Source organism: Lates calcarifer, linkage group LG8 (genome assembly GCF_001640805.2).
Source record: "Lates calcarifer isolate ASB-BC8 linkage group LG8, TLL_Latcal_v3, whole genome shotgun sequence".
Lineage (NCBI taxonomy): Eukaryota > Metazoa > Chordata > Actinopteri > Centropomidae > Lates > Lates calcarifer.
Genome location: NC_066840.1, coordinates 12,911,374 through 12,933,864, shown reverse-complemented (window position 1 = coordinate 12,933,864; position 22,491 = coordinate 12,911,374). Strand labels below are relative to the sequence as shown.

Sequence of the window (22,491 nt, the reverse complement as noted above, 5' to 3'; positions counted from 1 at the left end):
CTAATAATGGCCCATTTGTAAACCTCAATCAGCGCGCACACATAACCCACTGCTGCCACCAACACATTACACACACACACGTCATTATTAACTGCGTTTTAAGAGCCTTCAGTGCTTTTCTTAGTGCAGGAAGCAGAAGCAGAGGAAAGGTGGTTGGTGAGTGAGGGGACACGACGACAAAGAGAAATACTCTAAAGATGTAACGCAAATAGTTTTATTCTCAGCAGTGTTTCTCATATTGACACTTTTTTTTTTTTTTTTAAATTATGGCTCATCTGAGCAAAGCTAACTAGAAATAAGAGCAGGATTTATTTAGCCTTAATAATAATTTACTTAATTATCTTTAACATAAGGGTACAGTTTATTGTAGTTAAAATGCTGTAAAAAGAAACAGCTCATAATAAAATAATATTTTTATTACTGTATGTTTCCCTCTGAATTTAATGACATTAGTTTACTTCTGACTCCCATTTCTAGTTGCGACATCATGAAGCTGGTTGTCCTCCTTTACCCATTTCCATAAACTTGCCAAACTTAAAACTGACTGTAGGATCCAGAAAAGGTAGAAACAATCTCGTGCAAGTCAGTAAGGAAAACAGAAAGAGAGAGAAAGGGGAACGTTCATTTCTTCAGATGGCTGTTGTTGTTGTAGTCAGTCAGACAGGCTGGTCACAGGTAGAAAGGGAGATGGCTCCAGAGTCATAGGAACTCTTGATACCTGTCCTGAGTGAGAGCTGGCTGCCTGGGCTCTGAGTGAGGGACGCCTTTATCTGAGCGTTCAGACACCTGGATAGAGAAAACAGTTAAAAATCTGTGATGAAGCGCTTGCAGAAAAACTGATCTCAGTGTCTTGGTCAAAGTCACTGTGCTCTCATGCAGCTGTATTTAATGTAAGACAAACACATTACCTCTTCAAATTTCTTGGCTTTATACTGGTCTGCCCCCTTCAGGAAGTTCAGTAAAATCACGTCACACAGAACCGTACCCTGCAAATAGGGATAAAAAAGAATAATGAAGGCTGACTGCAAAAAGAAAAATACATTTCTGTCATCTTTGGAAATTCCCTACCAGTCCAACAGATGTGAAAGCAGCTACCAGGCTGATCAGTGTTGGGATGGTGTTAAACTTTCCTGCCTGGAACAGACAGATCAGATGACATAATGTACAGAAAAATCCCTGGGACAAGTGCTGTCAAAAGAATATTTAAATTTAAAATCAAATAATAATTAACTAAAACAGAAATTAAAACTCACACTTCCAGTGACCATAACATCAAAGCGGATTGCAAATGCTTTGTGAAGTGTCCGAAATTCAGTCCCATTGTCTGTCTTGAAATGTTTGGCAAATCTGCATTCAAAGAGAGGAAAAAATTTACATTATGAAAAGGGGGAAAAAAATAATGGAAAAATAAAAAGAAAAAGAAAATAAAAAGTGGACGTCAAGAGGAGGAAACTCAACCTCCCTACCTGAAGTTGTATCCTTTAGAGACGGCATTCTTGTCAAATGGTGCATCCAGTCGTGTGAAAGAGTAATTGGGCACACATTTATCAATGTTCAGGTCCAAGTTACACTTCCACTCAATGTTTATTCCTATTTCTCCACCCTGAGAGAGAAGGATTGGGAAAAGAGAGACACTTTGAGGCTCTACACCTGTAAATCATCACTCGGTGCACTCTAATGTTTAGCCCGCTTCTTGTAATAATCAGATTAAGCCCATATTTGAAGAGAAAGACGATGGGTAAGACCTTTTCTGCCAGGTTTTCCACAGTCTGCCCAGTATAGTTCAGCACGTCCCCAACCCGAAAGATGGGGCAGAAGCGGTTAGTCACTGGGTGGTAGTTACAGCTCTTGATCTGCTTGGACGTCATATCGGAAGGAAAGTTCCCCCTGAGAGACAAACACGAGTGGTTATTACATATTTTTAACTTCAAATTACTGTGATGTTTTCATTTGACAATATGTGTGACAGTACACGTGTCTGTGTGTGACCCACCTGGTGACATCAAACAGTGGGAAGCGAATGCTGTTTTTGATGAAAATGGTGAAGTTTGTCACTTGCAGCATCGGCGTGCTGTGGATGATGTTGACAGAGCAGGAGGGGAGTGACAATGCAGTCCTTTAATGAGGGAAATTTTGTCTGGTGCAGAAACACATCTGTATGATTGTGAGCGTGCAAATCTTACACTGTATGTTTGTCGCTCTCGGCTGGACACCATCCTTCAATCTCACACTGACCCTTGGAGCCATCAGAGGACTTAAGGCAAATACCTGTTATAACCCCTGGTGTGTAAGGGAGAGGAGAGATGGTGTGTTGAATTAGAAATGCTCAAGTAAGTTAAAGAGACATTATCTGGTAATACAATGGGCAGCTAAACCACGAGTGAGTCTATAAACTGTAGGTTATAGACTCACCATTGGAGAGGATGGAACCAAAATACTTGTGGCAATCTTCATCTGTGTCACAACTGAACATCTTATTAGTCTGTACAAAGACACAGACACATACACACAGAAATTTAAAATGTGATTATGGTAATTGTTTATTGTGTGTTAGAGGTTTGAAGGAATGTGGCCATGCTTTTGTTGGACAGCCTTTCTTGTTTCTGTGTCTTTCAAGTTGATTTCCATGACAGCTCTGATTTGTGTCCTTGTCCAATATTAATGAATTACGAAGGAACTGAGGGAGGTGTGTGTGTGTGTGTGTGTGTGTGTGTGTGTGTGTATGTCTACACTGTATACATACATCATTAAAACCAGTAACTGGTTTTAAAGTTGTGACTAATCAGTGTAGGTGTCTGTTTCCCCTCAGTTTGTCAATATTAGATGAGTAAAATCAGGTGGAGAAAATAGAATACAGTAGAATGAAATAAACAGATACAGAAAGTGTTACAATGTGTCACAGAAACTGACAGGTGACCAAAATTTGAACGTGTCCTCACCTCTGCGCATTTTCCTTGGAACTGATTTTCAGTGATGAGGACTCTGGTCATGATGCAGAACACACCTGCACCCTGTAACACATTTAAGGTGTACTATATGTTTATATAATGCTGTACAGTGGTCAAAATGTGCCTCAGGGCGCTCACAGAACAATGGATCAACTCATGAACTGACAGAACACTTGTTCATTAAAAAAGTGGCATTATCAGCTCACACTGACTCCAGATACTAACTCTCAAGATGCTTTGCATGCAAACCTGAGGAGATTATGTGTGTAGTCTGTCTGATAAGGTACCTGAGACAAAGCTGAACCATTACACAATGCAAGAAGAAAGACATTTGAAAGCAGTGGTTGCCCCTCAGGTTAAAGGGGATGCTTTTGTTTGTGAGTGGGATGTCAACCATGTGTTATCAGGGTCGCAAACCTGTGGGGGATAGACGTAGTCAGCCACATCCATGACACGGTTGTTATGGTGACCAAAACCTTTTACTTTGGTCATCACAGAGGACTCAATGTTGGTGTCAGATATCTGATAAGCTTTCTCATGGATGAAGACCCAGCTGCAGGACAGAGGACACAACACAAAAGATTTGACAACAGAGCGTTGTTTCTGGACACAGTTGTGTTAAAGACTGAACCTGCTCACACATGTTGATTCTGTTATTTTGGCTCAATATGAGGTTGATTTTGTGCTCGCCAGTAGGTGGCAGGACAGAAGATTATCAGACAAAAAAGAATACATCTACTGAGTTAAAATCTTACAGATCACTACTACACTCCATGGCCAGTCTTGCAATATTTTTTATTTGGTTGACAAACACAATGGTCCCCAGTTTGTACCACTCGTGTGTATCTGTTACATTCAAGTCACACAGCTTCGAACCATCAGAATGAGCCAAAGATGACATATCCTTGCTTTTTAAAATTTTCTCAGTGGCCTATGAGTCAAAGATTTAACTCATCTGATCATACGTCCCCAGTTCGATTTTGGTTGGGGACCTTTTTCTCCCAGCGTTTCTGTTCATCACAGATTTTATGCAGTACTTAAGAATCTGAATACTTTTTCTCAGGCTCTGTACTTCTGAAGATATTTGCATCTCAAGTATTTCTATTTTATGTCAGTTTACACTTAACACTTCATTTTAAACGTAAATATCATACTTTTTTATATTCTTTTTTTTTTTTTTAACTTTTATTCTCTTTATTTATACTTTTAAATACAAAGCCTATGGCTAGTTTGTAAAATGTAATGCACTGATGTAAACATTAAAGTTGAGTAAACACTAGCTTATTTTCGACCAGGTACAAAAATAAAATGCAGCTTACATATTAATGCATAATAAAACCCTCAAATAACTTGATACATGATAATGTAACATTTATAATAATAATTTTCCTGTTGATGCTTTAATTACATTTTGCTGATAATATGTCCTTTCTTCTACTGGAGTACAGCTGTGAGTACAGGACTTAGTATTTTTAAGTTGTGGTGTTACTTTTACTTAAATAAAGGATCTGAGTAGTTCTTTCACAGCTGTTCTGTAATGTGACCTTGTTCAACAGGTGAAGTGCGGTTTTACTTCAATGTTCCATTTTTCCTGTAATCTAAAATTAAAACGGGGAAAAGGGCATATTTTAACACTGAACACCAATGGTATCGTCAAGTAGTTTCGGTAGATTCACAGTTCACAGTGTACTCTGTTGATTAAAGAGACTAACAGAGACATTGTTTCTGAAAATACAAGCATCTGTTGACTTTTTTCAAAATACCACCAACAAAGTTCCCATCACCTCCACTGTAATGGCTTTATGGCAGAAACCAGAGAGGGATATCAAATAACAAATAACCACGACAACAAAAAAACACACTACTAACCCGACAAAATATGTGATGATGAGAAGCTGTACGATCCGGTTGATGATGCCCACAGACCAGCTCTTGACCACCACAGACTTGGTGGTCTCGTAGGTGAAGAAGTCAATGACACAGCCATACACGAAGGAGCTCATGACTGCTTGTCAGCGTGAATCAAAGGGCGACGACTCAGGTCTTCCTGAGTCTTGAGAGAAAAGTGCAGCTCCCGTTGAACCTTCACCAGGTGCCTTTAGTGAAGTGTGGTGGTAAAAGCTGTCTGAATGTCACAAAGCTCACTCCTGATACTAAATATAGTCTTAATCTTCACACCAGTCCTGTCATTCAGTCCTTGTTGTGGCCTGCGTTCATCTGCCTCATTGCATATTTGATGGTTAAATATCGCTGTCTTTCTTCTCTTCCTCACTGACTTGGATACATGGATTTATGACACAAACTGGACCTCCCCTTCCTCTACTCAAATGAGCAAGGAAAACATGAGAGTGTCTCTTCTGTCCCTCCCTCTTTCCCTTCCTTTCACCACAAATCCCCATTTCCCATGCCTCTTTTCTCTCTCCATCTTTGGCTCATTCCAGCTGTGTACAGTCCGCTCACACAGTTCTTCACAGGCAACAATCAATACTTTCATTTGCTCTGGGCACATTTCGAAAATCCTTTCAGTCCTTTTTTTGGACACTTCTGGAATGCTTTCATCTAAACACCAACCTACACTACCATCAATTCATTTATGTTTGAGTGTCTGAGTGATCAGTGGGAATCTAGCCCACAATCTTGCCCATTTCACTACAGAACCATAAAGGACACAACATCTAAAGCTATTTATTAGCAGCAAGTTACAAAATAAAAATAGCTGAGTTGGTGCACTGTATTACCTCTGGACAGAGTTGGTCTCTTTATGATCTGAGACAGATACTACATAGGTTTCCTTAATAAGCATACAGCTACACTACCACTTGAACTGGATGAGCAATATTGGGTTTTGCGGTGATTTTTCCATCAATGTGATGAAGTACTATCATCGCATAGTTACGTTACAAGCAACAAAAAAGCAACTGATACATGGAAACTTTTCTGGAATATAGTACCTTTGGTTCTTTTTTCTAACAATCCAGGATTAGAAAATGTTTCTCATTGATTGATTTGGTTTTAATATTTATTCTGATCATGAAAAAAAATGCCACATTTTACAAATACTTTTCAGTATTTTGTTGAAAGAGTACTAAGCCAAAAGGTTTTAAGAATGCCCTGACTACAGGGACTTCAGTCATTCTTTTCAGGATAAAGCTCAGATACATTTACATTTTTCTCAAAGTTGGCTGTGAAAACTTCAGAAGATGTCCTTTACTTTACTTTAAAAATGCAACCACTCCAACAGATCCATAAGTCCAACATGTCTCTGTTAAACATCATTTTGTTGCATTTCTGTACATGAACAGTATAGAAAAAAGAAATCTCACTCTATACTTAAGGCCCCCTATAAGAGACTAAATGTACTGTAATAAATTACAAACTGTGGCATTACTGACAACTGTGCAATAATTGCGACATATGATACGACCATTTCTCAATACACTCATGAGCACCAGCAGCATTACTGCCTCTCACATCAGAGAGATAATGTGATGATGCGATGACAGTGTGTATGTGATGCGTGTGTATATGTGTGTAGATGTATGTGCCTGAAGACTGTCATTTCTTAAGTGGGTCCATTATGTTTGTGGTCAGTTAATGGTAACCTAATACTAACGTTTATCCCAAAGACATATTGTGAGGATTCCTGTGATAGCCAGTGATACTGTGAAACCTATACATCTGCAGATATGAGACACTGTTTGTCAAACTGCAGATGCAGACAAACATGGAGAGGAAGTGGAGGACTGTCAGATGGATTTCTTTGTGTAAGGAGAAACCACTGTGGAAGTGATGATCATGCCACAGGAAGGGATCTATGTAAACACATTCACACTCAATTCCTTTTTGATGGTTACATTTAGGACATACCAGCACATTAACAGCCCAAGATCACATGAACACAACTTCATACATTAACACATCATGTGAAGGAGGACCTACATGGTCTTTCTCTGTCTGAGATCATAACAGTTTCAGCTCTCAGGATCATTTAGAACATCCCAACATTTATTAGGCCTACGGCCTATGATGTATATACACTATATAATGTTGTATATTCATGGTTCCATGGTTGTGGCACCACCTTGAGGTTGATGTTTGGGGTTCTGGATGAAACGTGAGATAGACTGCCCTGTTAGTTGATTAAGATTCTCATGTCCCATCAGGCTAATCACTTTGGTGATCGCCTGAATTTTCACAATCAGGTCAACATTTTAGTTTGGCCTACAAATTACTATGAGCCTCAGCCGTAGTGTACTGTACTCATGTTGAACATGGTAAACACTGTATCTGCTGAGTAGAGAAAGTCACCTGCTGATCAGAAGGTCAGTGGTTCAGTTCCTGGCTCCTCCAGGCTTTGTGCTGAAGTATCGTTGGGCAAGATGCTGAGCCCCAAATTGCCCCAGATGTAGTGTGTGTATGTTAGAGTGCAGAGTGTATGTAATAGTAGGAGTGATATATGAATGAATGGGTAGTACTGTAGTGTCAAGTGCTTTGAGTGGTTGATATGACTAGAAAAGCACTATATAAGTGTAGTCCATTTATCATGATAATGTCATTGTTAACCCGCATTTAGCATTTGTCAGTACAGCCTCACAGGGCTGCTAGCATGGCTGTAAACAGGGTGTGTTAAAATAAGACTCACTGAGTGAACTTTAAGCAGGGATCAATTCAAATGACTCTATGGGGGAAGAATTAATGTCAAAAATGAGGGGTCATTCCTGGGACATCCAGTCAGTGTTACTGCAGGAGGAGTACCTTATTGTCCAAGCAGCAGTGAACCACACATCCGGTAGTGTTTGGCTCTTAAAAACCACCCTCTTCAATTCTAATATAGCAGCCCTTTTACAAACCACTGTGTACTTAGGCCTCGGGCCCCTTCTTTGAAACCACTGTCTCTTAAACATTCACCAAAGTCGCCATCTAACTTCCCCCGATAACTCACTCTCAAACCACCCTGCCTGGTTAAATGGGCCTGATGTATACCACCAGAGTGTATAGGAATCTTGTGGGAATTTCCTGAGTAAAACTACAGGAAGAGCTTTTGTTCATATCACCTGATCTTCCTCGGTATATGAAGTTTGCCAATTGTAATGGAATTATTGATGCTCAAATTTACATCTTTTCCAGTGCGATAACGATAGTGAGCAAACATGCACAATAGCAGGACCCTGAAACTGAAGCAGGTAAATGGAATCCAGCCATTATTAATTTCATTATTTCCATCAGTTTTTTTCCTGCTGCTACAGGTTGAAATGTCCATGCACTCCATCCATTAGCTCTACCGCTCATCCTTTGAGGTTTGCGGGAGGGCTGGAGCCAATCCCACTGACACTGGGCAAGAGGCTGGGTACACCTTGAACAGGTCAGCAGTCTGTCACAGTCTGCCTGACATAGAGAGACAAACGACCAAGACTCACATTCACACCTATGGACACTTCAGAGTCACCAGTTAACATAACCTGCATGTCTCTGGACTGAGGGAGGAACCCGGAATAAATCTATGCAGGCACAGGAAGAACATGCAAACACTGTCTTGCCTTTGACTATTGTTTTCAAGGCTCTGAACTCCCACACAGATGTTTTAACTTTTTAAGGCTGACTCAACCTACTCAGGCTAAAGGTAAATGGAACTGTGCTGTTAATTTACGAGGTCACCAGACTCCGTGCATTAACAGCAATGCTGAAGGTGTCATTTCTCCCATCCTCGCATGTGCAAAGACAACAGTGAGAATTAAGTCCGGCAAACATATGCTGTGTCCGAAATCACCCTCTTGCTGGTGTCTAATATCACCCAGCACAATTAAATGGTGTGGACATGAGACCAGGAAAGAGTATTTATTAAAAATGATTCATTTATTTATTTCAGCCTGAAAACATGACATGGGAAAACATAAAAACCCCACTTAAATGCAGTTTTTAGATTCTCTACATAAGAAGAACAAAATAGTTTCACATCAGTTCCTCTCTGCCTTATCAACACATCATCGTCTAATAGCTCCTAAACTCGTCAGTGCTTTAAGTCTACAGCAACCATCTCCGTAGGCAAGATGAAAACAACGATACACCAGGATACAGTGGGGAAAACCTGCTCAAATATCAGTCAGGAGTCTGCCACAAGATGCATTTGTACCCTCAAAGAAAAACATGAAAAAAAAAATTCAACTCAAGTCTGTTGATTTGTTTGTCAGTCTGTTTGTTTGTTATCAACATGAAGAGTATAAAGGCTTGGTCCTTGGTTTGTGAGAATGATGGGTCAGAGTGTGTGTGTTTAGTCAGACTCTTCCTCTGAGCTAGCGGGTGTAGACACGGCCTCTTCCTCCTCTTCATCTGATTCTTGCTACAATATAACAGAGAGAGAGGTGAAATGCCTTTGTGTGTAATAAAAATAAGTGCATCAACATCATTAATATTATTCACTCTTGAATCGGACAATGAAAATAAAGCTGAAGATGAAATGCATCTCATGATTGCTTTAAAAAAAAAAAACTGGATTCTGCAACTTTGTCTCACACATACACATTAGCTCTAGTTCTGTCTCTCTTTCCCTTTCTCATTCTTACCTGCAACTTCTCCACATCTCTATTTTCTGCAGCTTTGGTCACATTTCCTCTCCTCTTCCCTGCAGCTGCCACTCACACTCGCAGACCATAGCTTCAGCACTATTCTTTCACATCATCTCTCCTCTCTTTCCTCCTTTTACCCTTTTTTTTTTAAACATTTGTATTTGTGCAAATATCAGCATTGCTTGAAACTGAACTTATGTAGCTGTCAGAGTTTTTAAATTTAACAAAGTTCCTTAGTAACTTAAGTTCCAAGTTTTTCCACATGGTTACAAATAATTAAGAGCTAAGACCTGCTACTTTTTTTCAGTGTCCCTGCTATATCATCAGATACACTGTTACTGAAGGGATGTCCACAAATCACTGAAAGACTACATTGATGAATGTCAATTATCTGATAACAGATCCTGCTGCAGCCTGTCAGGGAGCGACATTTATCATTTCTGGTTTTACCTTCTTTCTTTTGGACTTGCTCTTGTGGTCAGAGTCAGATGAACTCTCCTCGCTGGTCTCGATGAACTCACGGCTCTTGAAGCTGTCGTTGCCTCCTCCCCGCTCCCTGTCCTTGTCTCCGCCAGCGGACTTCCTCTTCTTCTCGTCCTTTTTACCTCCAGATTTTTTACTCTCCCTGATGGAGTGCATGTGAAAAGTTAAAATATATGTATCTTGTGTCAAGTGACAAAGACAAAAAAAAAAAGGTGAGTGAGTATTGTGACACTTACTTCTTTGAACTAGATGCTGATCCGCCGCCGCTCTCTTTGTACTCTTTCTTTGCTTTGTCGTACTGCCTCTTGGCCTCTCCTGCCTTTGTTTCCCACTCCTGAATTAAAAAAAAGAAGCAGGGAAACGTGGGAGAGAAATGAGTAGGACAGATGAAATGACGACTCCACACAAATACAGACAAATGAGTAGCACTCCTGGTTCTCCTGCTTCACCTCCTTCTCATCTTTGCCCAGCTGCCTCCACATCTCTCCGGCCTTCTTGGAGATTTCTGTGATAGAGATGCCAGGATTCTCCGACTTGATGCGCTCACGGCTGGAGTTCAGCCAGAGCATGTAGGCGCTCATTGGCCTCTTGGGACCACCGGTATCTTTCTGCTTCTTCTGCTCAGATTGAAGAAAAGGAAGGAAAAACAGCAGGTAAATGTTTGCAGTTTATACACATTGTACAGTCTGTTTGCAACAGTAGGGACATCCCTCTGGAAAAAAAATGGCTTCCTGAGTCTAGTCATCTTTCAGCCCTTACACATTAATAATTCTGTTTTCTCCCTGTCCCGACTGCTCTCTCACCTCTTTGCGTGGTTTCCTTTCTTTCTTCTCCTTCACCACTTTGGCTTTCTTGGCCTTCTTCTTCTTCGCACTCTCATCTTCGCTTTCGTCTCCTTCTTCGCTGCTGTCGCTTGCTGAGGCGTTGCTGTCGTACCTGATTGAAGGTGGTAGAGAAACAAAACAGGAAATGGGGAAAGTTCAGCTGGGCGACAGAAAAAAAAAAAAACTAGAGGAAAAGATGTTCTAGGAAAGAGTGAACAGACTCAAAGCACACAGCAATTAAAAAAAAAAAAAAAAAAAATCACTTACTCTTCTGCAATGTCATCATCCTCTTCTCCGGGATTAAACGACTCATCTAGAGAGTGAAATAAAATAGAAAAGCCCGTAATCAAATCTACTGATCTTCTGCAGTCAATTTGTATTCCTTACATCTGTCATACTGAGACGGCCACTCACCGCTACCACCATCTGATTCGTCGCTGTCATTGCCTTCCTCTCTGATCTTGCCTTCAGCCTTCATCCTCTCCAGGTAGGCATCGTGCTGGTCATCATCTGAGTCGCTGTACTCGTCAATGTTACCCTTCATGCCCTGAAAGTAAACTGCATGGTCAAAAAACGGAGGAAAAAAAAAACCCCACCCACTGGAGGAGTGCTCATTGAGCTACAACTTAGGGCAAAGCTCATCTGAAGAAAAAAAAAAAAAAATCTCAGGCCTGCAATTAGCCAGTATTTCATTATCGCTTAATCGTTTAGTCTATAAAATGTTAAAATGTCATAAAATAGAAATAATATAGGCCAATCAGACTTTCACAGAACAAATGTACATTTACGTGTATATTTTGGTTTGATAAAGGACTGAAACGATTAATCGATTCTCAAAACTGTGGCTGTTTGATTTTCTGTTCCAACCTCGGGGTTGAGACACCCACAAGGAATCACTGCTTAAATCTGAGGGGGTTGCAACCTTATTAAGGACAGGAAAGCACAAGAAAAAAAAAAACACATTACTGCTACATAGAATGCCCATGTTTTTTAATGTTTCTGACTCTAGTCTAATATGTGCGTTGTCTCTTCATGTTTCACACCTTTAATCTGTCTGTGACTGAAGAGGCCACAATTGGAAAACCTACAAGCGAGTGATAATGGTGGGGTGGGTGTCAAAAGTAGGCATTGGTTTTGTGGTTTCATTTGAAAGATCATAAACCAAAGAGGTTTTGGAAGCACTGGACTAATTGTTTCAGTACTAAATAAAACACCACACTATGCTGGGTGGTTATGTCAGTTTGTGACAGTTCTTTTTGAATTGGCATTTAATTTCAAACTTCACTAAACAATCCTGCAAACAGTCTATGTTCTCATCTTAACCACATCTTCCTCTTCATCAAATTGCCACAGGACTTGCTGAGGTGGACTGTGTTGTAATGTCAGATCAAACACAAAAACTAAACTATTTTCTCCTCCCATCTCCATGCATCAGTATCTGTGTCAGCCAGGAGGAAGGATGACAAGTCAGCGCAGCTCTTGTTAAAACACCAACAGGAAATGGAGAACAGGCTCATTCATTTTCATTGACCTGCCCTGCTGACCCTCTCACCATGGCAACAGATGGCCTCAGTGAAACCGAGTCGGTGCCTCGGTCGTGTTGTCAGACAGACCAGGCACTTGTATATGTCAACAAACAGCATTATGGGTAATGCAATCAGCAGTCATGATGACAGCTGTGTCGAGTGTTAAAGCACACCAGAAGCCCCCGGGCCACACATTAGTCAGCATGATGCAAACAAACGTGCGTATACACACACACACACACACACTCACGGAGTTCTCGGTCCCACACTCCTTCGCACCCACATCCCATGATTAGTCCATAAATCACTTGAGATTTATCAGGTTCACCACCAATTGTACTGGTAACGTCAAACCAAATCAAGATCCATGGACATACTTCTCAGTAACATACACACACACACACACACACACATCAGCAGCACGCCATGCAAGCAGAGATCACTCCACACCGATAAGAATCAAGTGCCTAATCCACACGTGACGCCCGTGACCATACCCACCTTCTTCTACAGGGGTACAAGGACAGACACACAGGAGAAGGGCGACAAGTATCAATATCTGGGATGGGACAAGTCTGACAAACTGGTGCGAAATCTTTGTTTACAAAACTGGGAGATGTTTAAATGACAGAAGTGTTACCTCTTTGAACCCTCTGTTCTTGATGTTGAGCTTCTTGGCGTTAACAAAGTCAAACAGTTTGCCGTACTCTTCTCTGAAGGAGAGAGAGCACAGGTTATTTTGGTATGAAATGCACAGTGCAGGGCTGGAAGATATGATCTACAGTCTGTAACACAATGAAATGTCACATTTATCTTAATGGCAATGAACGCAACTTTAAGTATTTTTGAATAAATCAGAACATGACATCTCTGTTCTCATGCTTGCTTACTTTTTGAATGGTTAAAATGGTTCTAATTACAGTACGACCATTAACGATTCTGAACTGTATTTGGGTCTTTACATTAGCTAATATGTGCTCTCAACTTGAGTCATGGAGCAGGTGGTACAATATGAAAAGAAAATGAAAGTGCAGGAACACTAATGCAGAGGATGATTTTTAGTGCCTGTTGTTGTGTATTGTGATCCATCAATGGTGATAAGATGGTGATGATATGGAGAGGCCAAATCAGCAGAGTGGCAAACGCAGCAAAGTCCAGAGTGGATTCTACTGAGGGAACTGAAAACATACCCGCATTAATAAGAAACCTGGATCATGTTAGAATAATCTACTCGTGAATACAAATAACCAGGTTCCTTTATGATCTATGTAAGTGTGATTAGAACCAGGCTGAGACTCACAACCAAGATACTAGTGTGAGAGAGTATTTATTGTTTGTCATGATACAGATGCTCATGTTATAGAAATTAGAAAGGAATTAGAGAGTTAGTGTCCTCACCTTTCAATGCTGCTGAAAGTGTACTGGTTCCCCTGCTTGGTCTCAATCTCAAAGTCAAAGGAGCGTGTCGTGGTGGTGCCTCGGGCAAAGTTGACGCAGGAGATCTCCTCGAAACGCAGGTGAACAGGCGGTTTGTGGACGTAGATGAAGCCTCTCTCCAGAGGGTAGAGGAGGCCTGAGGAGGCCTTGTAGGAGCAGGTGATGCACTGAGCCCCAGAGTGACTGTGGAGGAAATGAGATGTGTTTAACTGTATTTTACTTTAAGAAGTAAAGTTCTGTCTTAAATGAGGTGCCTACCCCTGGAAGTTTCCGGGCACAGTGATCTTGCGGTTGACCAGTGCCTTCATCACTCTGCTGACCATCTCATACAGCGACCCAGACATGTTCTTACTGAGTTTGCCCTCAAAACGACGCTCCACATCCTCCCTGTTAGAAGGCGGAAGAACGCAGCAGAAAGGAATGGAAAGTTTATTTTCTAGTATTTGTAAGCAACAAGGCGGTGAACAGAGGTTGCTTGTGCTACTTTGAACACATGAAATCTACTCCTCCAGAGCTTTGCCTCCCCCTGGTGGATACATGCTTTGTTATCATGAAGTTGTGTCAGCATAAGTGCGGTCTTGCATGACCAATGTAGTGGGTCTTTTACAAAAACTCTCCAACCAATCCATAGCTCATATTGCCCATAAAATCATGGGTTGCGTGTAGTCACATACTCACTCGCTCATGTTGAGGGTGAGGTTGATGTCCTCTTCCTTGGAGAAGAGCAGAATCAGAAAGTGATAAGCGTGTCTGACCCTGCTTGATGGGAGGGTCCAGACTGATCTATGAAGAAGAAAAGGGTGAGAAAATATAGGAAGAAGGAAAGAGGAGAGGAATGGGAGAAGATGAGCAATGCAAAAAAATTTTTACTGAAGAATCTCAAAAAACACAAAAGTCCACTTACCACAAAGAACATCTGCCTCTGGTCCTTGTGTGGCAGCAGGAATAGACGGAGGACAGTGGTGTAGGGAATCTTGTAGTCAAAAGTCTTACCATGGAGGTGAAGGAAGGTCGGGTAGATACGGATGTCATATCTGAAGGAAGTAAAAAGAGAAATAAGAGCAGTCTAACTGAATTCTGAACTAAGGTGAAAAACATAAATGAGTGAATCTCTGAATGACTCTGTTTTGTGTTCATCCTCTACCTTCCTCTGGGTGTAAGACACTGCAGCTCTTTGAAGATACACACAGCATCTCCTGTGGCTTGGATCACATCGGCCTTAGACAACACATTCTGGGCAAATGCCTGTAGGAAAACACACCCTTTTATTACTACTATAAAGATAGATTTGTGCTTTACAGAGACACAACTAACAGCAGAAAAGGAAGTAGCACATCCGTCTTCACCTCAACGGGGTCTTGTCGTTCATCAGCCTGGCTAGGTGGGACGTAGAATCGGACCTCCATGAGGGAAACCTCGGTGTCATCATTCTGGTGAAACTCCAGAGTGACTTCGTTTTTCCCCGTGGCGCACTGGGAGACGTTGGACAGCGGGACCTCGAACGCTGTGCTGTCGTTTATGTCGAATGATAACAGTGGCCCTGTGTAAGGACAGAGGAGGGACGGAGAATGTCAGCAGCAGCTTAAAATGTATTCACAGTAGTTTTTTTTATTGGGGTGCTGTCATTATAAAGCCTTGGTTATTAAGAAAAAGCTTCAGGTGAGTCAGGTGTCAAGACTTGTGCTCAGCAACTGAGAAAAATTCCTACAGATCTGTTCTTTATGGGGCATCCATGTTGATAAAAGTTCGATCATTAGTGTTAATGGTGTTAACGTCACACTGGACGTACCTGAGAACTTGGCTGTTCCCCAGTTCCAGCCCTTCACACACATGTCCTTCTCTGTCAGCTCCACCTTGTAGTTAGCCTTGAAAAACTCAGAGATCTTCTCAAAGTCCTGGTGGAGGTTGACAGGAGAGAGGTGATGAAAAGAACAAGAGAAAGGCTCTAAGTTAGAAAGGCAGTAAATGCCCTGGCACCGCATGGATCAACGCTTAGCAAAACTCCCTCAGAAAAGGGTGAGAGAACGGGGGGCTAATTAATCACACTGCAATTATAACCTCGCCCGCCGCTCAGGCCTCTTGGGAACACTGGAGGTGAATGTAATCCATCCGCCCCTCTCTGTCCTCCTCCTCCTCCTCTCCACACCAGCCCTGACAATCAGCCTGTTTATTTATCCTGCAGGCTCGCTTACAACTGGAAAGGACTCACACTCACACACAGTGACAAACACATGGTCAATCACACACACTCACACACACAAAGACATTGTCCTGGTAGTGCACACACATGTGGAAATGATTGTGGTGTGCGAGTGTGTGCGCAGGGTAGAGAATGAGGCTCTGTGGGAAACAGAGTTTACGCACCTGGATATCTGCCTGTCCATAAGGTTATTACAGCCAATTAGAGCCCAGAGAGTCAGTGTGTTTGTGTGTGCGCACGCATGTGTGTGAGAGAGAGCAAGAGTGTTTGTTAGCCAGGATTAAGGCACTATTTAGACAGGAGAACATGTGTGAGCAGATGTGTAGATGCATAAAATCAGAGTTTGTGTAGAAGTGGTCTGTTGGTGTTGATGTGCGAGTGTGTGTGTTCATTCCTAGTGTCCTAATCAGACCTGTTGTTGAGTGTTTCTCTACATCTCATTACAGTTTTGGCACATTTGTTGTTGCTCAGCTCATTTAATCGTTACAGACCCTACCCACCACACACAAACACACACTCTTACCCAACATGGCCAACCCAGTCTGGCTTTTATTACATTTTTAAACCTTGCTCCCTCCCAACAATCTTCATCCACTCATTAGTTAAATCACACACACTCATTTCATCAGTTTCAATACTCTATTTAACAGTCAAACAATTAATTAAAATAAAAATAATATGAACATGTTTCTCTACTAAGACAATTTTCTTCATTTAACTGAAGACATCAAACTTCTCAAATATTGAAGCTGTGCAGAAACTTTATTTAAAACTGCATAATTTGTGCTTTAAATAGGACTGCACTGTCAGTAACGGTGAATAAATAAGACTATGAATCTGGCCAGGCATTAACAGGCAATAACTATTCTCTATGCATATTTAATCCAGTACTCAAAAAATACCTGGCTATTCAATCTGGAGATTTATTTATTTATTAGATTTTCTTCAAAAGAAGAATCAGAGCACCAATCTTGGCAAACTTTCAATTGGAACAGCAACTAGTAATTATTTCTTTGATTAATAGATTAATTATTTGTTTTAGGAAATCTCAGAAAATAGTAAAAAACGGCTGTCATGATTTCATAAAAACCCAAGGTTATCTCATGTACTCACACAAAGGTACTCAGTCCTTTATGATATGAAACAGATAAAACAGCAGATACTTGTGTTTGGGAAGCCAGAGCCACAGATTATTGACATTATTTAATTGTAAGTGATTGAAATGATAGTTGTTGATTAAGTTTTCTGCTGCCTGACAAATGGTTTATGGTTCTAGAGTCAATGTCAGATTTTGGTATTTAACATTTGATGCTGAGGAAATATTTTAGTTTAGGTTAGTACAGAAATAAATCTGAGGTTCATTACCCAGCCTGACCGGCAAAATGCAACCACAACTTGCGCCAGATTCTCAATGTAAACGATGATGTCTTGGGCCAATTACAAATTACCCATGTAACTGACAACACTCAGACGTAACACTCTGGCAGAGGTTCAGCATCTTGCTCAAGGACACTTCAGAAGGAAAGATAACTCAAAGCCTCTACTGAGCTCGCCAGCAGCTAAACCTCCAGCCAACTCCCCGATTATGGACACTGGCTGTAGGATAATAAACAATGACATCATGGTGTGTGCGCTCTGGGAACGAGAAGATCCATCTCCCAAAAAATTTTGCTGATTAACCCCAGGAGACGCTGCAGCTCACAGCAACAGACTCCAGGTTATACCCGCTCCTCCATCCCAGCCTTTCACTTGCGTGCAGACATTCCCCACACACTCAGAGCAGCGGGAGAAAGGAGGGGGGAAAAAGGGGGTGATAAAAAACAAACACAACCACAATTTTTTTTCCCTTGTCTGTCCTCTGAGCCAAATTGTTTCAGTGGATTGATATAAACACTGACTCACATGAGCCGATGATTACACTGTTTATGGAACACACATGCTTGTGCTGGTTTCCCTCATTAATCCCATTAGGAGCTTTGGGGAGAAGAGACGACTCATTCAAATACTTTTGATAGCAAACCCACACACACATCCACAAGCAGTGGCTTTTTCACGAGATGGTAGCGTTTTTCTGGGGAGATGTCAGAAGCGGGATGGAAGTTGTTTATCGTCTGTCCCCTTGCTTGTGTTACATCCTTTGTCATAAACACAGCACTGAACAAACCAGCAGTGTGTCAGTCTGTAATATTCCACTGTTGTCTTGTTCTCCTCTAAGTAAGGTAACAATTATTTCCCAGAGACAGAATATACAACCAAGGGAAAAAATTTAGAGTCTTTTGAGGTATCCCAGGACAGGAAAAATATGGACAGCACTGGACAAAATGCATCAGAGCCCTCTGAACCGTATACACTGTTAACCCACTTCTTCACTGCACACACATAAACTAACACCATTTAACGAGCCCACAGGTCTGACCCTTGTGTGTGCAGAACACACTCACCGTGTCCCTGAAGCCATCATATTTGTAGATGTGTCCTGTGCTGGTGCCCAGTTTGATGCCGTGGCCTAAACACACTCGTCTCCACTGGGCCAGGTTGAGCTCGCCGGCCGGGATGCTGTCCACCTTCCCTGTCTTGCTGCTCTTATAAACCACATTTTGCTTGCTGAAACGCAGACGCCCGTCGTTCTGCAGCAATGAAGGGAAGAGACACAAACAGGCACAGGACTCGTGTTAAAGCGTTGGGATTTAAAGTGTGTGAGAATTTGTTTATGGTAAAGCTGAAAAGAGAAGTTAAATAATCGACAAAATTAATTTTTAAAATAGATTATCGATTTAAGTTGTTTTTGTTTTATTTTTTGCAAAAATGCAAAAAATTCAGTTTCTGACTGTGACTGTGTGCACATTTTATGTTTTTTTTTTTTATTTGAACGATTATTTGAAGCCATCAATTTGGATAGTGGGAAAACGAAAATGTAATTTACCCCTTTTTCTGATATTCTGTAGACCAAAAGACTACTTAAGAATATACTTCGCAAATTAATTTAAAAATAACGAAAATAACTTGGTTGTTGCTGTAGTTTGTAGGTATAATTTCTTAACAATAGTATCTTCCCCATCTCATGTTACAATACACAAGCAATACTACTGATACAAAGCATGAACATGACTTATTTAAACATGCAAGTGAAAAGGAGTTAACAGAGAACAGCAACAACATTTAAAAAAATAGTGATTAAAAATGCATTCAAAATTATCCTATTAATATTATAGTCCCCCAATAAATCATGAAATATTTCTTTCCCTCACATGACAGTACATAAGTATCAATATCAGTGATCCTGGCCTGGTATTAGTTAGGACTGAAACTAAATTCTGTGTAATTGCCCACCCCTACTTTTACTAAGCTGAGTGTATCAGTATTCTGCTGATGATGATACTGACCCAGGAGCCTTTAACCTCCTGGTAAATCTCGTTGAACTCCAATGTGTCTCCCATCTCAGCTACAGGCGTTGACTGATGCTCTACAAACAGAAGAAAAAGAAAAGAAACCGTGTTATATCATCCAGGCCGACACTCTTACCACAGACTTTTTTAGATTGCATTTTCAGTTTGGCATGAAATTCCCATTTATCCTTTAAATGGTCAGTTTTAGAAGTGATCCTTGTCTTCTGTGATTCTAAATCGAATGACAAGTGCCAAAAGTGTATAGTATTATGCCTACAGAAGAAAGAAAAGCAGCAAGGTGTAATCTTGTAATTCATATTCAAAAAAGGCAAGTGGACATAATGACTTAATAATTTGGTTCGCAAGACAAAGATGAAGTATTGTATGAATACTTTGTACCCCATCAATTACATACTGGCATTAGTGGAGCTGAGCAATGGTGTTCAGCACTAACAAACAAGACCTGCTGACCAGCTCCCTGCAGGACTTTACACAGCTTCAATCCACACAACTGGGGCAAAGAAAATAACTGGGCCCATCAGCCATTTCATTCAAAAACCTGCTGTTTTGGAAAACGATGGCTTTCTCCTGGTACTAACATTACAGCAGAGATGCTGTTCTCCACTGCTGGAGACAAAACAGCAACACTTTTATTACTTTTCCCTTGTAACAGCAGGAACAAACACACACACACACCGTTTGATGTTACAAGACATGCAACAGTGATGTTGATCAGTACATCACACTTTCACTTCCATATTTTCACAGAGGAAGACTGTAAGATGCTACCAGGTTCATGCAGTTAGATAACTTTAGACAACAACTTAAATACTCTCACACACCTTTCTCTGCCCTTTTTCTCTTAGTCAGATAAAGATCCTCATCAGGACCAGTTAGTGTAACTGTCAGTCATCTTTCATCGACAGCTCTGTGGTTTGATTTAATGCTCTGGAGATATAACCAAAAATACAGTGAATCCTGTTGATTTAAAGAATCGTGACATTGCCAAAGTTTCCCACCTTCAGTTATTTTCACTATTAACCTGATCACATTACTAGAACATAACCTTATAACCTCATAACCTTATTCTCATTATTATTCAACATGGTCAGACAAAGACAAAACAGTGTCACACTACGGAAAGAGAGAGAAACCTGCCATACCTCTGTAAAAACTAGAATCAATATAATATATACTATATTATAAACTATATTTTGTAGTTTTTTGTGATACTTTGTGACATTTCTGACTGCGCTCTCACAGTTTAAAACGCAGAGTTGTGAGCTAGCTAACAGTTGCCGTTACTGAATATTAGCATTAAAACCAACACAGCAACGTTTTACGAACATTTCAACCGCTGATTTGCTTTGGCATAAACCGTTATTATCGGTTGCCGGTAGTTCTCACTTTTTTACGAACAGACACAGCCTCCTAACATCCATGCTGCGCCACCAACAATAGCTAGGCTAACTTGAGCTGTATCGGGTACGTTTCTTTTATAGCACAGCGTAACACTGAGGCCTCAATATTAAGAGGGAACATGAGAAAACGTGCTGGAGCACCGCCCCGTATAGACGCAGCGTACATCAAATCGAGCGCTCCAGCAGAGCTAGGCCGGTGCAAAGAACTGAAGTGATGTTCAGTTAATTTTACAAACAAAATAGCTCCAAGTAAAGCATGTAGGCGACATGCACTCCCTTGTTACATACAAATATCTCAGAATAAATTCATAAATAAAAGATAAATACGATTTGAAAACTTCATATCTTACTGTGAGTGTGATTTGCAGCTTCGCCTGTTTCCCGCGTGTAGCATCGGGAGCTAGCGCTACGTCACAGGAAAGAGACAGGAGATGTTTGTATTTACTTCCGGTTAGACTACGGTTTTTTTAGTTTAATAATTACAGCCCTAAATAGGAAGAAAACGCTCTCTGAAGTGTTGAGATGCAGTTGTTTATGGAACACTTTAAATATCGAGTCACTAACTGCAACTGCAGTTTGAAAACATGAAGTTGTTACTGAGTCTGCGCGGAGCAGAGCACACGGCAGTAACCACTCATCACCACTAGGTGGCACACAATACACCTAATAGGCCAGTAACATTCCATTCTATTCTGATCTATTCTGCTCTATTCTATTCTAACGTCAGAATTGCAAAATTATAGAACACGACTGAACACAGAGTAAAACTACAGAGGCCTCCAGTAGTTTAGTAATAACAGTGAAAGATGGATATTACATTATTTTAAGTTATTATTATAAGTTAGAGTCTAAATATATATATTTTTAACTTACTCAATGTGACTGTAAAAGGCCCTGAAAAAACAAAAACAGGATACTCATGATCAGATGTTAAGGGGTGAACTGTGGGTGAGCTCCCCACACGCACAGTTTCTCTAACTGGCCCTAGATTTTCTATGGCATCTGATTAACCAAATTATTTTTTTTTAAATGCAGCTTATACGCGAAGAACTAAACTGAAACTAGGGTCTTAAAATCAGCTAATTTTGACACAGGGACTTACTTAAAGATAGAACTGCAAGAAAAATTAGGACACATTTAAAAGCCTTCATCATGTCTGTAAATACTGTGCTTTAGCGGCTCATATTCAGAGGAAATTTTTCAATTAAATTTGCATAAAGCAGCTGACACATAGTAAGCGGGAAGCTTCTGGGGCCTCTGGAGTTCTGCTCCTTTCCTTGGCCAATTTTTGATCCAGCCTTGAGGATACTGTCAATCCACATAATCAGGTCACTTTATCCATTCGGATTTTTTTCAAATAATACCGGGCGGTGATGAAACACACAAGCCTGACAGATTTGAGGGGATATCAGAGTGGTTACTGGGAATTTGTTTTTACCGAGAGGCCCCGACTAACTGCAGGGAGCGAGAGCGAGTTATTTTCATTTTCATTTAAATTTTTTTTCTTTAAATTCAAGTTGGATCCAGGACAAACACGCAACATTAACAGCAGTGATGCGCGCCACGATGCGGGCCGCTGAGTGACAGCTGGAGGTGAGAGAGAAAAAACATCACTATAATCCCACTGTCAATAAAAACTAAAACCCGAGGAATGAAGGGAGAAGAGAGAAACGCAGCGGAGCAGGCGAACACTTGTTCTCATC

General features: G+C 40.8%; 2 protein-coding genes across 2 annotated transcripts; both read right to left on the bottom strand.

The window, feature by feature from the left end:
- Positions 1 to 173: 173 nt before the first annotated feature.
- p2rx3a (purinergic receptor P2X, ligand-gated ion channel, 3a) lies at positions 174 to 5,348 on the bottom strand. Its single transcript, XM_051072411.1, has 12 exons — positions 4,818 to 5,348; positions 3,366 to 3,501; positions 2,940 to 3,011; positions 2,413 to 2,482; positions 2,184 to 2,280; positions 1,994 to 2,071; positions 1,746 to 1,887; positions 1,467 to 1,603; positions 1,254 to 1,347; positions 1,069 to 1,134; positions 904 to 986; positions 174 to 786 (listed from the first exon to the last, which is right to left on the bottom strand). Exons 1-12 carry the CDS (start codon positions 4,949 to 4,951, stop codon positions 657 to 659), a joined length of 1,239 nt encoding a protein of 412 aa, XP_050928368.1. The 5' UTR covers positions 4,952 to 5,348; the 3' UTR covers positions 174 to 656.
- A 3,434-nt stretch (positions 5,349 to 8,782) lies between these two features.
- ssrp1a (structure specific recognition protein 1a) lies at positions 8,783 to 21,233 on the bottom strand. Its single transcript, XM_018668747.2, is given in 19 exon segments — positions 8,783 to 9,285; positions 9,962 to 10,136; positions 10,231 to 10,328; positions 10,444 to 10,611; positions 10,798 to 10,930; positions 11,086 to 11,131; positions 11,233 to 11,365; positions 12,985 to 13,057; positions 13,743 to 13,964; positions 14,040 to 14,168; positions 14,460 to 14,524; positions 14,526 to 14,564; positions 14,686 to 14,815; positions 14,926 to 15,026; positions 15,128 to 15,321; positions 15,571 to 15,676; positions 18,423 to 18,608; positions 19,365 to 19,444; positions 21,139 to 21,233. Coding segments are annotated over 18 exon segments (2,121 nt in total). The 5' UTR covers positions 19,419 to 19,444; positions 21,139 to 21,233; the 3' UTR covers positions 8,783 to 9,216.
- Positions 21,234 to 22,491: the final 1,258 nt, after the last annotated feature.